Here is a 17,330-nt window from a genome sequence, read left to right as displayed (position 1 = left end):
GTCTGCTTTTCGCTGTATTCCCGCAGGGACAGATTTTGACGGGAGTGGACCCTCTCGCTTCGTTTCGTCCTCTCTGGCACTAGTCTACTTGGTCAGCTGACTGCAAAACATCTGACAAGGGAAGAACCAGTCTCGACAGATTGACACCCTGGTTAACCAACTACTATTCGCATCCTATGTACATCGTCCAATTAGATTCAGAGGTTGGTTGAAGAGCAGGGTTTTCGGCGAAAGGGAAACATAGGCTACCCGAAGATCTAAAGGAGAATATTACAACACACTCTCAAGGATTTGCAAGTAACATTGGCATTATTGATGCATTTAAACTGTATTTTACGTTTTATCGGCGGTGTAGAAGGATTTGTCGGTAAAAGCAGGACTGCGTAAAACTAATAGGGTGCGGGGGGGATTGGGGGAAGCGAGCGTCGTCGGGTCAAAATGTCGATTCAGTACGAAGTGGAACCGCTGGCAGACAGCTACGGGGTAGCGGACTCGTTTCCCAAAGATTTTGGCTATGGAGAAGAGGAGGCCGACATCGAGGATAGCCCAACTCCATCTGACAGCAAACCTAGAATTCTGTTGATGGGTTTGCGAAGAAGTGGCAAGTCGTCAATACAGAAGGTAGGAACGATTTCGGCGGACATGATTCATCTGTCTTTACATAACGCCTTATTTTAGTTCAATCAGCAACTATAGCTATCATTGCCAGTTATTGAGATGGCTTGCTAACATTGCCACAACTTCTAAGCATTCCTGAGGTTAATATAGTAACATGCATCCACTCTGAACGTCAGACCGTACTTCTATGTCAAAGACCAGTTGTCATCCTGGTCTGGATAGCAAGTTACTGCTACATGACAAGCAAGCAAACACGTTAGTATAGCTAGCATCTACAGAGATGGTCTGGTTTAAAAACTCCATGGTGTTGCATTCTTTCTAGGCAGTGGTGTAAACATATTTGGTTTCTAAAGTAGTTTTTTGTGGTATCTGTACTTTACTATTTATATTTTGGATTACTTTTACTACATTCCTAAAAAACATGAATGTACTTTTTACTCTATACATTTTCCCTGACACCCAAAAGTACTCGTTACATTTTGCATGGCTAACAGGACAGGAAAATGGTCCAATTCACGCACTTACCAAGTGAACATCCCTGGTCACCCCTTATTGCATCTGATCTGGCGGACTCACTAAACACAAATGCTTCGTTTGTAAATGTTGTCTGAGTGTTGGCGTGTGTCCCTGGCTATCTGTAAATCAAAAATGGTGCAGTCTGGTTTGTTTAATATAGGGAATTTTTAATTATTTTTACTTTCAATACTTAAGTATATTTTAGCAATTACATTTACTTTTTATACATACGTATATTTAAAACAAAAATACTTTTTCTCATTTTACTGGGTGACTTTCACTTTTTAACGTTAGTTGAGTAATTTTCTATTAAGGTATCTTAACTTTTACTCAAGTATGACGTTTGGGTACTTTTTCCACCACTGTTTCTAGGGAGGTTCAGCCAACTATTTCAATTGATGTGAGCTGAACCAACTAGCTAGCTCAGTGGCTAACGAGTGCAAACAATATACAATTAATTCAACCGTATTTATGTAAAAGAAACGTTTGCTAGGTAACTTGTTAATCATTTATCAGGTGAAAGCGTGTTTCTTGCACAGCACTCGTGTGTGTGTGTGTGTGTGTGTGTGCGCGATCACTGTCTGCCTGTCTAAAATCCCTTCTCTGGCGTTCCAAATTTTGGCAGACACTCATTCAACATTATATTGCTAAACCACCTCACTCATGACGGGGGAAATGGCAAGACACAGCATCAATAAAACAGTCGCTTTCAAACTAAGGATTGTGTGGCTAATTGAGGTAAATAAGTAATTCTGCTCATAGATTATGCATGTATGAACTACACATTGACACATCCAGCCCAAGGTGGAAGGTTTAAATAAAATTATTTTACTCGTCAAAGTACTGGAGCATGTCTTTTTAACGGCGCCAAACTATTTAGTTACATGGCTTATTTGTGTTCTTCTCATATATTTGAATTCATAGACTATAGTTGTGCAGTGCTACACTGTTGTTGAAGGCACATCTAAATCCATGACCCTAAGTGCTAAGCCGAAGAGTACTTTCTTCCCTTTAGCCTCTTGCTAGTCCAGAAACATGTGCTTTGGCTTTTTCCTCTAGTAGTAGTGACCCTAGGTACTTGACGGAATAACAAATTCTCAAAATGGAGTATCTTGGTATTTTGAGAAGGAAGCAGTAGGTCTAGGTGTTGTCATTTTGTCTTAACAGCACTATGTCTAATTTCCTGTTTCAGGTGGTATTCCACAAAATGTCTCCCAACGAGACGCTGTTCCTGGAGAGCACCAACAAGATCTACAAGGACGACATCTCCAGTAGCTCGTTTGTCAACTTCCAGATCTGGGACTTCCCGGGTCAAGTGGACTTCTTCGACCCTACCTTTGACTACGAGATGATCTTCAGAGGCACGGGGGCTTTGATATTCGTCATTGACGCACAGGTGAAAAGATTGAGTGGAAACATGTATTAAAAACACAATGGTTGACTTACTTACTGACATGTTGAACCATAATTGACTTACTGACATGTTGAACAACATAATTGACAAATGTCTGATCTCCTAGAATTACTAGAAAGGGAAAAAGCCCTTCAGATCACAGCATTTTAACAGAATACTCATGTCATGGGTAATGTCTGAACCTGTTCTATGGTCTTTAAAATAAATGTATTCAAACTGAGTGAACTGTATAGTTTATCAACTTAATTTGTGTTTATAGAGAAGTGGATGATATAAGCGTATTCTAGATTACTTCTACTCTGCAGCACAGAATAAGCTTCTAATGTTGAAACGTTAAGTGACCCACCACTTCAAAGACAATTGATTGTCACAGACGTTTTCCCAAGACGGTGCACATTTTTATCCTAACTGCTGGAACAAAGGGATCTTAACCGTTATCTAAATCAAAGCTAATTTAATCAGGTAGGCCACAGTTTATCTCAATTTAATGATCACGTTGAAAGGAGTTCTCAGAGTCACTACATTTCTATCTTTTCAACAGAATAGGAAATTGAGCGTTTCTCATTGTACTTGTCCAAGTAGTCCCTCCCTGTTTCACTCCGTTCTTCCTTTTGGTGCCTAATGAACTAGGGGTGTGAAAGTTAAAACGTTTAAACGAAATTGGGATCCTTAACGTTAAGAAAAATCCCTAACCGAAAAACAATATATTACATTTTTGACTTAGATGGGGAAAGTAAACGGCTTAGTAGGTCAGGTTCTGCAACAACTAGGAGGGTTGAAGCGCGAGGATCAACTTCTCAGCTGTTTTGGTGCCCTGGCTACCTCGCTGTGAACAGCATGTGAAGTGAACCCGTGCACATGTGCATGTACTGTGAGTGACTGTGAGAGCGAAGTGTTGCATCTCGCTCAATATCCTGGCCTATTCGTTGATGGTAGGCCCTGCTTTACTGAAGTTGCGAGACATTGCAAGCTCAGAAATTGAGATACAGCATTCCATTGCGAGAGACCGCTTTTAATTGCTGATAGATAGGCCAAGTGCACGGTTTTGACTGTCTGTCTGTCGGCTGACCTGCCTATATTATGCCCTTCACTCCGTCCCACACTAGCACACTATGAAAGATGCAAGTGTTTGTATTTTCGGAAGTACGGCAACTAATCAGCCTCCTCCGTTCCAAAAATACTGAATCTTAGGAGTGGATTCGTAGCTGAATCGAATCTTGACACTCAGAAATGGGAGTCGACGTGGAAGGAGTCAAGGAATAAATTATTTTGGAGTCGACTAACCACTACTACGTCATCACGTTAACAGTTCGTAAAAAGGCAAGCGACAGCAGTGAAGTCCTGTATGGCAACACTTTGAGAAGGAAATGCAAACTTTGCATGGTGGAATTGAGGTAGAGTTATATATTTTTTTGTGTTAACGGACCCCCCCCCCCCCCCTCCCAATTTTTATTTTTTGCAGTTGAAACATTAAGAAAAATTGTCCATTTGTCACATCCCTATGACCCGGAACAGGACACCGTGTATTCATTCCTGGTGTTTTTTCTCAACCTTAAAGGGATAATCCACCCTAAACCACTAATTCCTATGATTATCAGTCTTGAATAACAATATTTTTTGTGAACAAATGTTTAATTTTGTCGTTGCTACCAACCTTACAATGTGAAAATTGTTGTGGAAATCTGCGGCGCAAGTCAACTACAAAACCCACAATGCAATACTCTCTCTGGGCTGGCTAGGTAGCTAGCTAACATAGCTACACACAATAATAACAAAGTCAATATCAGCATGTGAAGTAGCTTGCTGTAAAATTGCCTAAATTGTAAATTGCCTACTATTTAGCAGTCTCTCACAGAGTTCGCCTCTCCCCAGAGCGAGTACAGAGTACGTTGCTATAGCAATAACGGCCTTTTCCCACATTTCCAACGGGCACACAGGGCACATTGCAATATAGTACTTGAAGGAGAAACTGACTTGAATAAATTTGGTTCACTGTTTAGATTGAGTACATCTAAGCGAAAAACAGTATATACTTTGTTATGACGATTTAAATGGATGTATTTGTTCTAGACAAGTATGCCCATACCATCTATTGGCTGATTTGGTGATCTGGAGTGCAGGTAGGCCTAATTGTTTTAAAAGCTTTGTGAAATGTCATAGTGTGTTATCCCATATCTCCAGTGACGAGAACCATGTAGCTATGACGCGTTCCTACACGATTTCCTGATTTCAGACGGACCACTTAGAAGTTAAATCACTGGGGGGGAATTGTTATTTTACCCACTGATAGAACATAGGCTTTCACCAAATTGAAAGGAGTTTCATGATTCTTATTTCTGGGGTGGATTATCCCATTAATGCTGTCAATTATCTGTGAGGTGTAACTAGGTTGTAACGACGTAACGTGTCCTAAGTGTTGTATGTCCGACAAACCTACTGTATCATTTTGCCAGTTTATTTAGATTTTCCAGCTGAGTAAATTTGAGGAAGTGTTTGTACAAGCCACTGTACTGAGGCAGAATGGCACTCCATATCTCACTAACGTTCAGTATCTCTCAGTGCAGATGCAGAATTCGCAGGGAAATAAATTGGCAGGCTTGCTCAACACGTCATTTTTGCAGTGGGACTTTGAGATTTTGCAATGTGAAGCATTATGATGGTTATGTTAATCTTCGATTGCTTTAATCTCAAAAGTAGCCTAATTCTCCAGGAATTCTGTCTAACCCCCCCCCACCACGGGGACTGTAACAAGTAGGATGTCGGGGATTGCAATTTGGTATAGGGGATTGCGTTATGCATGTTGGATAGTATGGTCATGGAAATGTGCATGCAGGCAGCAAGATGCATGTAGTCTACTTTTTAGGCACACTTGTACACTACTTTTGTTTTAAGCCACCTTTTCTAAGGCTCTATGTCTCTCTGTGTGTCTCGGTCTGTCTCTGTTTGTGCGTGTGTTCTTCTTTTTCTCTTCTTTCTGCCCAGGATGACTATGTGGAGGCGTTGGGCAGACTCCACCTCACCGTGTCGCGGGCCTACAGGGTCAACCCCGAGATTAACTTTGAGGTGTTCATCCACAAAGTGGACGGCCTCTCCGACGACCACAAGATCGAGACCCAGAGAGACATCCACCAGAGAGCCAACGACGACCTGGCAGACGCCAGCCTAGAGAAGCTTCACCTCAGGTAGATCCACAGATACTCACCCTTTAAAAGGGATAGTTCAAAAAAAATCTTACCATCCCTTTAATCCTCCCCTTTTTGAGTTTACAGTATGCCAAGGGAAAAGCATTGAAACCCTACAGAAAGAGCAGCTACACTAAATTAATTAGCCTTCTCAGCTTATTGCCTTGCTATTGTGGGTTAGTATTCTATTGTTGGCCTAATTCTCCTTTTCTACTGTTCAAACCAGCAATGACCTCATGGGAGTTCAGTCCATGTGCATTTGACTAAAATGCTAGCAGTTTTAGTATTGGTCAGCCATCTTTTTCGCGCAGCAAGCTAGTCATCTGTGCTGCCAAGTCATTTCTTGTGACCTCTGTCACTTTATTTTCTAGGTTTTGGAATCTGACTGAATCAGATCGCACTTGCGATTCCATATTGATACAGTGAAAGTAGCTTCCGGTAGTCTCATGTTAGTGTCAGCCTAGCTGTTATAACACGCCTCTCTCTATTTGCATGAGAAGGTTGGCCAGTAAGATTGGGTTCTCAGAAATAACTTGCCTTACACAGCACATGGATGAACATATTTCCCACGATGTGACTGTGAGTTGGGGCAATAACATATGAATGACAAGCACACTTGTCAGTGTGTGTGGGCCTGGAACATAGGGGTTTGCTTGTATACTTCCAGTGCATGGTTGTCATGCTCCACCCCGGCCTCTTAACAAACAAACACCACAGCAAGTGTGCATGGTGCAAACTGTCTATGTTAGAGGACCAGAAGGATTCCATGTAGCCTATATATCATGTACCGTTATGCTCATACTGCCTTCAATGTTCGCTATTTTCTCTTTTGAAGTTGAAACTTTAGCCTCAAATTTGAACTCTGCTGAAATGGTTGTTTTCGATGGGGATATCATCACATGCCCTGATGATCATTTCCCAGATACAGGCCTAGGGCCTTTATACATTAATGATACTGAGCCTAGCAAGTTGTTTTTTGAACCGACAAACCGGTTCCAACACGCTCTGCAGATTTTCAGTACTTGGTTTTTCAATCGGCTGTCTGCTTTTCCTTTCTTGAGATGTAGGCCTATTTTATGAAAGGTGAGATTGCTGTTGGTGCACGCCAGACAGTTGGATCAATGGTGGATTTATAGTGAAGCTGGGAGGAGGGATGTTGTGTTGTGTTCTGTTCTCTGCACTGCACTGCAAAGACGTCTCTGTGCGAAGTCTGTAGTCACATCCACTGGCCTCTCTTCTTTAGGACCTTTGGTTCTGTTGGTTAGAACTGCAGTCCTTGAAGTTTCCCAATTTTGTATTTGGAACTATCACTATACTATCACTACTATTATTTATAGAATTCCTTAAAATGTTACGCTACCTTAATGCTTTTTAATACATTGCTAATATTTTTGTTTCTGCAGTTGGACGGTCCCAAATTGTACCATCATGGTCATTTATTAGGCTATAGCTTATCCTTGTGTGTTTTAAAGCTGAGAAATGCTTTCAGTTTCTAATGTTCCCTACTGTTTTGGGACATGATCCAGTCTCACTTTGTGTTTTTACTTGAACTACAGAGCACGAGGAACTAAGTTATCAAATTAGTCCTAACCTGTGCAAACCTATAGCTAACTTCCCTTTTATATGTCTTTCAGTTTCTATTTGACAAGTATCTATGACCACTCAATATTCGAGGCCTTCAGTAAAGTGGTCCAGAAGCTTATCCCACAGCTGCCAACACTGGAAAACCTTCTAAACATCTTTATATCTGTAAGTACCAAATTCCCTCTTGATTTAGTTCTTGCTGTTTGATTTGAAGGCATTTTTTGCATTTCTTTCATTCATTTGACCTGGGTCGGATTCATTAGTGCACACCATAACAAAACATTTTGCAACGGAAACTAATGTTTGTCATTGGACAAGTTCAGCAAGTCCCTCCCTGCTCGTTGGCTGTACCTGTACCTGTTTGTTTTTTCCCCCTGCACTTTTATTTCTATGGCTGATCAAAACTTGTTTCCTCATGGCTCCCTCTTGTCCCTCTGCAGCAATATGTGTGGAACGTCGAGTCGCAATAAAATCCCAGTATCGAACCGCAATACATATAGAATCGTGAGAATTGCAATACATATAGAATCGTGAGAATTGCAATACATATCGTATCGGCACCAAAGTATTATGACAATATTGTATCAGGAGTAGGGCTGTTGCGGTGATCGTATTACCGCCACACCGGCAGTCATGAGTCCTGACCGCAGTCAAATTCCACGTGACCGTTGAGTCACGGTAATCTGCTCTTTTGCACTGTGGACATGCGTTGGTAGTACCCAACTCGCTAACTACCATCAGGTCCTAATGGCCTGGTACTCAGGGCTCCATATCCCCTCTAACTAACCACTCTGACATCAATGCAAATACCATCGAAAATCACAACAAACACTTTTCATCAAAACGGTATCATGCTCAGATCACTGTGATGATCAATGTGAAGAAAGAAGTCCAACAGCAGGTTGAAACTGAGTGGAAAACATGGTCGTTGTGGATGTTGTTTCAAAGCCTAACACCACGAAGTGGACAGCGCTTTCTAAGGTGATGATTCATTCAAATTGCCGTTATACGATACATAGCCTACTGCATATTACGCATGGGGGAAAAAACGGATTTAAGATGTCTTTGGTACACAATTGGTCTAGCCTATACTCTAGTAATGACCTTGTTGAGTGTGGACTGTATTATTATGCATACTGGATGGACTGGTTACCTTTATGCTACGTTCCAAACTCTCTATCCGTGAGTCTGGGAGAGAACGTATAGGTCTAGGCGACGCTGTTGGTTCGTTGATTGTGCAGGGCGGCTTACAGAGTTGGCCTACAATTTATAGTGCATTTGTATAGCCTAGCAATAGGGAATTGTTTTATATTTTCCAAATCAATAGGTTGACACATTACCTTTAGCTACAGAATATCTCACCACTGTGCGTTTCCATCTCTCCTCTCACTCGGTTTCCCATTTAAGCACTGGGTAGCTGCAGTAACAAGGTTGGAGAGCCTGTGGCATATAGAGGCTGCATGCTCCTCAAACAGTGGTTGATGCATGGTGTGAAATAACCAGAGTTGCCGACCCGGCATAATTGAAAAACAAACTGGCGGGAAAGCGGCCTCCATTCGCTATTCAAGTGCATCCCCTGTTCCTGCCCATTTGATAATGGATCATCATGCAGCCTATATATGTTTTGATTTCTAAGACATTCTAAGGTTTATATACATTCACCACTAAAGTTGCCAAATAACTCTGAATCTACCGTATAAGACCTGTTTCAAATGATCACTTTTACGCTCAACATAGCCACTTCATATGCGTACTCACTTTGGAATGGGAAAAATATCCTTTCTGTTTTATTCAACTAAGTTCAATTATATTCTTCTTGGTATTAAATCATATAAAATAATGTTACTGGACTTATAAGCATAACTTGTCTACTAAATGAACAAGCCTACAGCCTATGGCATGGCACATAGCCAGATAACGTACAGTAGACCAATTCATATTCAGTAGACCAACTCATATTCTGTTCTTCTGAAATACATTTTCTTCATATCATAATGTTTCTTTAGACCTGCATAATATAAATAATGGATTTATTGTGAGGGTGTACATTCAATTGATTTATTATGCTTTTTAAAACGTAGATGTTCCAAAGGCTTCGCATCAGCGGCTTGTATGCGTGCAGGCCTGGAGATGCTAAACATGTTTCTGTTAATTAACGGTCAATTACCGCGGGACCGGAAGTCTTTTGCATGACAATAACCGTCTGACAAAATGTCATAACGGCCACAGCCCTTACCATGAGGTCCCTGGCAATTCCCAGCCCTGCCTTAGCAGAAATGGTCTCTGGTGTGACTCAGTGTGACGTGTCGTCATCATCATCATCGTCAGCCCTGATGACTCTTTCATGCAATGCTTTTATAGTTGTTGTATAATACCGACCTTCCAGACACCAAAGTCTCTTCAATCCCGGTCAAAATACATGTACGCTAAGCCACCGCAGTTTTGCATTGGTAAATAAATGATATCCTTTTTTTAACTTAGGAGCTCAATAATTCATTTGGAAACCCTTGAAACCGTTGCTGTTGACATGACCTGAAAGATGGCTCTGAGAGATTTCTGCCACGCTACCTTTTAGGAGTACCAAATGGCCACTGATGCCGTTTCTCTGCCCCTCCTCCTTCCTCCATCTCCCTTCCTCCCCTATACCTCTCCTCCCCTCATCTCCCTTCCTCCCCTATACCTCTCATCCCCTCATCTCCCTTTTCCCCCTATACCTCTCATCCCCTCATCTCCCTTTATCCCCTCCTTCCGTCCTCAGAACTCGGGCATAGAGAAGGCCTTTCTGTTTGACGTGGTCAGTAAGATCTACATCGCCACAGACAGCAGTCCGGTGGACATGCAGTCTTATGAGCTGTGCTGCGACATGATCGACGTGGTTATAGATGTCTCCTGCATCTATGGGTTCGTCCCCTTTTTAACTGAATTCCTGTCAGAAATGTGTAGTTTACAGCTGTGTGTTTTGTGGTCATTTTTTTGACAACACTTTACTACAAGCTGACAAGTATAAAATCATACTTTTACAACTTGTTATAAGCATGTATGAGGCATTTAATGTCTTATTATAAAGTTTGATATGTTAGGTCTCTGTATCAAACACGTTTTCAATTTGAATAAGTTCCTTACACTGACTGTTCTATATTGTGTGTGTTATTCCAGTCTGAAGGAGGACGGCAGTGGTAGTGCCTACGACAAGGAGTCCATGGCTATCATCAAGCTGAACAACACCACAGTCCTCTACCTGAAAGAGGTCACCAAGTTCCTGGCGTTGGTCTGCATCCTCCGGGAGGAGAGCTTTGAGCGCAAAGGCAAGCCATCCACCCCAGCATTTCCTCATTACTGCATTGAGCTGTCTCTCAATAGCTGCTTACCCATTATCGTTCAATCCAGTGTGACTTCACTCCCACAAGCGCAAAATGCAGACAGATGTCAATGGAAGAGTGGCACCGTCTTATTTAAGGAAGTAATCATGTCTTGAGTCAATTGAATTTCAAGCTTCTCAGGCGATAGCACTCATTTGAACTGGTTTAGTTATTCTTTGCCATTGTTTTTGTAAATGTTCTTCACACTGGGCGTTATTGGTTTATCTTGATAGGGGTGATACTTTATTCACGTTTTCTTCTTTGTTTCAACAGCACATGACTCATGGAGTAATCGACTGAGTGATATTCAAAGTCTCTCAAGGTCACGGAATTGAAAATAGATTCATACCTTTTTCTTATTGACACGTATCTCTCCCCAGGCTTGATAGACTACAACTTCCACTGTTTCCGGAAGGCCATCCACGAGGTGTTTGAGGTGGGCGTTTCCACACCGTGGACGGGCTCCCAGGCGGCCGGCACGCCCTGCACCAAGGCTGTGACACTCAACGGCACGCCCCGGAGCACTGTCTAAACACAGACAGACAGACCGACGGAGAGATGATAGGAAAGACAGAAAGATCTAAAATGAAGATGGGGAGGGATCGTGCGGAGAAGACTAATGGATTGGGGTTTTCAGTAAACCAATCATATCTCTCGCACCCAGATCCTAAAAATCACAGGAAGAGGACTAGAGCTAAAAATTCAAATGAAGAGTCAGGGCTGAACCCGAAGCTCAGAGGGTAAGGAGGACTGCGAGCTTACAAAGCTAGGATGGAAGGGAAACTAAATGCAGAGATACCAGGAACATTCATACATTTTGTGGGAATACAAGGCATTGTTTTCCGCTGTTCGGCACGAAAACAGCGACATGAAAGTCCAACTGGACTGGTATACACAAGCAAAAGCGTATTTGGCATTTGGGAACTTTCAGTGAGATTAGGCCTCACGTGCTGCAAGTCCCAAGAGCCCTGAGGAAGCTTGGTAATATCGCTGTCTGTTTTAGCTGCTGGTTCATCCATGTGAAGAAGTACTTTAAAAATAGAAAAAATGAAACCTTGAGTAACCCTCGATAAGGACAAGAAACTGCAAAGGCTGTGTGGGGATCAGTATAGTTGTGTAACCCTGTGCAGACTTATGGGTCGAAGTCTCTAAGAAATGCTTGGTGTTTATCCAAAACGCACATAGTAACACTTTCCCAAGGCCTTACTTAGATTGAGCTTGCCTGTTGCAAACTTTCTCTCACTACTCACTTGCCTGTATGCTGCCCAAGACTTTGCTTCTGGTTTCACTAATTCTGAAGAAAACAGGGTTCCTCAGAGTGCAAAAGGGATTGTAGTGTCCACATTTTTCTGCTTCTGCTCTGCGTGTGTGTGTCCGTAAAAGAGGATAGTTGGTGTTCATGGATTCATGACTCCCCCATCATGTTGATTTGCCAGTGTAGGCCCTATGCTCAAAGTTGTTGAAGTGTCATACTGTATAATGCTATGCCATGTTGGAAAACTGAGCTAAAAAATAAAACTGTTACCAGTGGTTTGTTCAGTGATGCTTTGCTGTCTTGCCAAGGCATGACCATGAATAAAATAGTTGGCAAGACGGCACAAACAGATCTAGGACTAGTCTAACTAGGAAAGGTCTCTGATGGGATCTGTACATTCCGGTTGTGTGGCATATAGTGACATATCATTTTAATGATGGTTATGATAATGATAAACAGAATGGTGGCAATTAAATGCCGGTCACCACTTCTTCAAACCTTGCCTTACGTGATTAGTCGATTCATTCACTCATTCCCCATCGCGCCGTCTGGCGCATATAGGACAGAAACGACTTTGGAAATCTTCTCCACTGCTTTAGCTCTACTGATGTTGGTCAGCATTTCGGTGTCTGTTAGGTCAGTCTCAGAGTCACAAGGAGTTGGGCCATTGCTTCTTGTTGTCTGAGGAGGTTGGGGTTTAATGCATTAGGCCAACAGATGTGGAGTGTCCTTCGCAAACAAGTTGTGTGGAAGGTGAATTGTTTGTTCAGGTCCAGATCAGTCACTTTCCAGCACTCTGTACCATATAGAACAACACTGGTGGATTTAGAATTTGGTCTTTGTGCTGTTATCTTCACTTAAAAATTTGTTGGAACTTTGTGAAGGTTTCACTTTAGCTGAGGGTTCTGTGCAAGGACTTTGTCAGTTTTATCACAGCAATCCACACGCAAAACAAGAGCCGCAGCATGAAGCCAATAGAAAGACCCATTCCAAGCATGTATGCAATAATGTGTCGTCAAGCTAAATTATTCTCAACATAACATTGCTCATTGTATTTCACTGTGGGTAAGGGAGACCAGGTCTAACAATGAAAAAATGACCAAATTGCGTTATTCTGCCCTGAATGCAAGAAAGGTGTTTTTTTGCCTGTTTGTTTTGTTCATTAGAGTTTTGCAAATAGTAGACATTTGGGACTATAGTAAATCCACTGTTGTCAGTTCTGCCAAAGTTTTTATCATTCACATGAAATAAACACTTGCACATCAAAAGCAAATGTTTCTGGTTTTACTTAATGTTTTAGGACATTAGGTACACTATCGTTCAAAAGTTTGGGATCACTTAGAAATGTCCTTGTTTTTGAAAGAAAAGTAACTTTTTTTTGTCCATTTAAACAACATCAAATTGATCAGAAATACAGTGTAGACATTGTTAATGTTGTAAATGACTATTGTGGCTGGAAATGGTAGATTTCTTTTAATAAAAAAAATTGTTTTTTTAATGGAATATCTACATAGGAGTAGAGACCCATTTATCAGCAACCATCACTCCTGTGTTCCAATGGCATGTTGTGGTAGCCTTTTAAAATTATAAACTTGGATTTGCTAATTGATCATTAGAAAACCCTTTTGCAATTATGTTAGCACAGCTAAGAACTGTTATGCTGATTTTAAAGAAGTAATAAAACTGGCCTTTAGAATAGTTGAGTATTTGGAGCATCAGCATTTGTGGGTTCGATTACAGGCTCAAAATGGCCAGAAACAAATAACTTTCTTCTGAAACTCGTCAGTCTATTCTTGTTCTGAGAAATGAAGGCTATTCCGTGTGAGAAATTGCCAAGATACTGAAGATCTCGTACAACGCTGTGTACTACTCCCTTCACAGAACAGTGCAAACTGCCTCTAACCAGAATATAAATAGGAATGGGAGGTCCCGGTGCACAACTGAGCAAGAGGTCAAGTACGTTAGTGTCTCGTTTGAAAAACAGACGACCTCACAAGTCCTCAATTGGCAGCTTCATTAAGTAGTACCCGCAAAACACCAGTCTCAACGTCAACAGTGAAGAGGTGACACCGGGATGCTGGCCTTTTTACGCAGAGTTGCAAAGAAAAAGCCATATCTCAGACTGGCCAATAAAAGATTAAGATGGGCCAAAGAACACAGACACTGAACAGAGGAAGATTGGAAAAAACATGTTATGGGCAGACGAAGTTTGAGGTGTTCAGATCACAAATAAGAACATTCGTGAGGCGCAGAAAAAAATGAAAAGATGCTGGAGGAGTGCTCGACGCCATCTGTCAAGCATGGTGGAGGTAATGTGATGGTCTGGGTGTGCTTTGGTGGTGGTAACGTGGGAGATTTATACAGGTTAAAAGGGATCTTGAAGAAGGAAGGCTATCACTCCATTTTGCAACGCCATGCCATGCCCTGTGGACGGCGCTTATTTGGTGTCAATTTCCTCCTACAACAGGACAATGACCCAAAGCACAGCTCCAAACTATGCAAGAACTATTTAGGGAAGAAGCAGTCAGGTGGTGTTCTGTCTATAATGGAGTGGCCAGCACAGTAACCGGATCTCAACCCTATTGAGCTGTTGTGGGAGCAGCTTGACCGTATGGTACGTAGGAAGTGCCCATCAAGCCAATCCAACTTGTGGGAGGTGATTCAGGAAGCATGGGGTGAAATCTCTTCAGATTACCACAACAAATTGAGAACTAGAATGCCAAAGGTCTGCAAGGCTGTAATTGCCGCAAATCATTATTTATAACCTTGTCAACGTCTTGACTATATTTCCTATTCATTTTGCAAATTATTTCATGTATGTTTTCATGGAAAACAAGGACATTTCTAAGTGACCCCAAACTTTTGAATGGTAGTGTATTTGGCAGACTAGGGCACAATGATGTATCATGAAATCTGGTGCAGTATCATAGGCTCATGTGCCGTCTTGCCAAATCTCCAGGCTCTTTTGACCTGGAAATGAACGCTAGATGGTGCCAAGTGACTGTTCAAATTTTTTTCATTGTGTATTGCAATTCACAGTTGTTTGCCAAACTACCTGAATAATTTCACTATGCATTTCAGGGATGACTACATTGGCTATGATCGACTCGATGCAAATGTTTTTAACCCTAGCCACAACCACAGGGATCGAACCAGAAACACTTGGAGGAGAGATGACTGAGAGCGGTCTCAACTGGTTCGCTGTGGAAGAACTTGCTCCGAACCGAGAGAGATGGAGAACAATGGCCTTCGTCAATGGCCTATGCTGAAGGTAAAGTATATAAATCCGACAACCACGTTTTTCAAAAAACAACACAACACCATAACATGCCTAAAAACATCTGGTGTTTGATGTGTATACTTTCCATATGTAATAACATAGGCTAATCAAATCGTAGGCTAAACGCATAGGCCTACATTTTCAACAATGCTATTATTTGAAACCTTAGCCCAGAAATGGCGCATTTTGTTGAGTTTGCTGTGGTTCAACATTGTGTGGTCTTTTTAATAAATGTACCAAACCATAAACCCCCACTGGTTTACTGTGTACAAATATCAGTTGAATGGCTCCACTACGAAAGTGCCTTGCCAGTTAAAATAAGCCTCACAGCCACTGACGACCCATTATGTGCAGAGGTAGGAGAGGCAACTAAACACCCTTTCCCCACAATTTAGATGCAATAATACACTGACAGCTTTTTTATCCACTTCATTAAGCCTCTAATTTCTTATAAAAATCCTGCATTAATCTTGGCGACGGCTTCCCCGCGGTTCTTTAAACTCTCCTCCAACCTTCCCGCGTTGGTTTGATGGCTCCTCAAATAGGCTCTAATTTAAGATAAATAATGCATTCCCACTGTAGTAACAATGCCAAGGACTCTAAAATGTCACTGTGACATACTGGAATCATACATTAACAATCAAAATATAAGGTCTCTCACCCTACATCCCAAACCATTCTGCCACCTCTGGTCTCTTGGCCATCCCACCCCTACGGAAGGGCAGGTCCCGCTCAGTTAAAGCTCTTTTCTGTCCTGGCACCACAATGGTGGAACCAGCTGTTCCCTAAAGGTAGGACAGCAGAGTCCCTACCCATCTTCAGAAAACATCTGAAACCCTCTCTATTCAAAGCGTGTCCTAAAGAATCCCACAACACCCCCTGACTTTGCTGATAGCAATTTTATTGAGGAAAAATGTACTTACTATGACTGAGATATGTGGTTGTTCCACCTAGCTCTCTTAATATGAATGCATTAACTGTAAGTCACTCTGGATAAGAGGGTCTGCTAAATGACTATAATGTAAATGTCTCAAATTGTAGACGAATCACATTCTCTGATAGGCCGCCTGTCAGCCAGATGTTATGTGAATACTTAAGGTATTGCTCTGCAGTTTTAAGATGTATTTATTATTATTATTATAAGATGAGATAAGTTTGACCTTTGGTATGGTGTGAATAAAGTACTTGAGGTCCTGGCTTATTATGCTGAAGTTGAAGTCAATGTTTATGGGCTCTACTGCCAACATTGGTCATAAACCTGAAGTCATTGTGATGTGATGATGGTACACTATATACTGTACAGTGCATTCGGAAAGTATTCAGACCCCTTGACTTTTTCCACATTTTGTTACGTTACAGCCTTATTCCAAAATGGATTAAATAGTTTTCCCCCCCCTCATCAATCTACACGCAATACCCCATAATGACAAAGCAAAAACAGGTTTTAATTATTTTTTTGCAAATGTATTAAAAATATAAAACCTGAAATATCACACTTACATTAATATTCAGACCCTTTACTCTGTACTTTGTTGAAGCACCTTTGGCAGCGATTACAGCCTCGAGTCTTCTTGGGTATGACACTACAAGTTTGGCACACCTGTATTTGGGGAGTTTCTCCCATTCTTCTCTGCAGATCCTCTCAAGCTCTGTCAGGTTGGATGGGTAGCATCGCTGCACAGTTATTTTCAGGTCTCTCCAGAGATGTTTGATCAGGTTCAAGTCTGGACTCTGGCTGGGCCAGGACATTCAGAGTCTTGTCCCGAAGCCACTCCTGCGTTGTCTTGGCTGTGTGCTTAGGGTCGTTGTCCTGTTGGAAGGTGAACCTTCACCCCAGTCTGAGGTCCTGGAGCAGGTTTTCATCAGTGATCTCTCTGTACTTTTCTCTGTTCATCTTTCCCTCAACCCTGACTAGTCTCCCAGCCCCTGCTGCTGAAAAACATCCCCACAGCATGATGCTGCAACCACAATGCTTCACCGTAGGGATGGTGCCGGGTTCCCTCCAAACGTGACGCTTGGCTTTCAGGCCAAAGAGTTCAATCTTGGCTTCATCAGACCAGAGAATCTTGTTTCTTATGGTCAGAGTCTTTCGGTGCCTTTTGGCAAACTCCCAACTCCAAGA

General features: G+C 41.8%; 1 protein-coding gene across 1 annotated transcript; it reads left to right on the top strand.

The window, feature by feature from the left end:
* The first annotated feature begins 3 nt into the window (after positions 1–3).
* Positions 4–12,203, top strand: rragca (Ras-related GTP binding Ca). Its single transcript, XM_038976592.1, has 7 exons — positions 4–621; positions 2,327–2,530; positions 5,531–5,730; positions 7,365–7,479; positions 10,073–10,215; positions 10,471–10,619; positions 11,054–12,203. The coding sequence occupies exons 1-7, from the start codon at positions 439–441 to the stop codon at positions 11,203–11,205; spliced, it is 1,146 nt and encodes a 381-aa protein (XP_038832520.1). The 5' UTR covers positions 4–438; the 3' UTR covers positions 11,206–12,203.
* The last annotated feature ends 5,127 nt before the right edge of the window (positions 12,204–17,330 follow it).

Source organism: Salvelinus namaycush, chromosome 37 (assembly GCF_016432855.1).
Source record: "Salvelinus namaycush isolate Seneca chromosome 37, SaNama_1.0, whole genome shotgun sequence".
Classification (NCBI taxonomy): Eukaryota; Metazoa; Chordata; class Actinopteri; order Salmoniformes; family Salmonidae; genus Salvelinus; species Salvelinus namaycush.
The sequence above is the reverse complement of the archived record's forward strand: the minus strand, read 5'-3'. Positions and strand labels throughout refer to the sequence as shown.

Bases quoted from the DNA above. Each gene is read 5' to 3' on its own strand.
- rragca (XM_038976592.1), top strand. From the start codon at position 439: ATGTCGATTCAGTACGAAGTGGAACCGCTGGCAGACAGCTACGGGGTA. The intron at 2,531-5,530 runs GTGAAAAGATTG...CTTTCTGCCCAG, and splicing joins TATTCGTCATTGACGCACAG to GATGACTATGTGGAGGCGTT. The intron at 7,480-10,072 runs GTAAGTACCAAA...TTCCGTCCTCAG, and splicing joins TTCTAAACATCTTTATATCT to AACTCGGGCATAGAGAAGGC.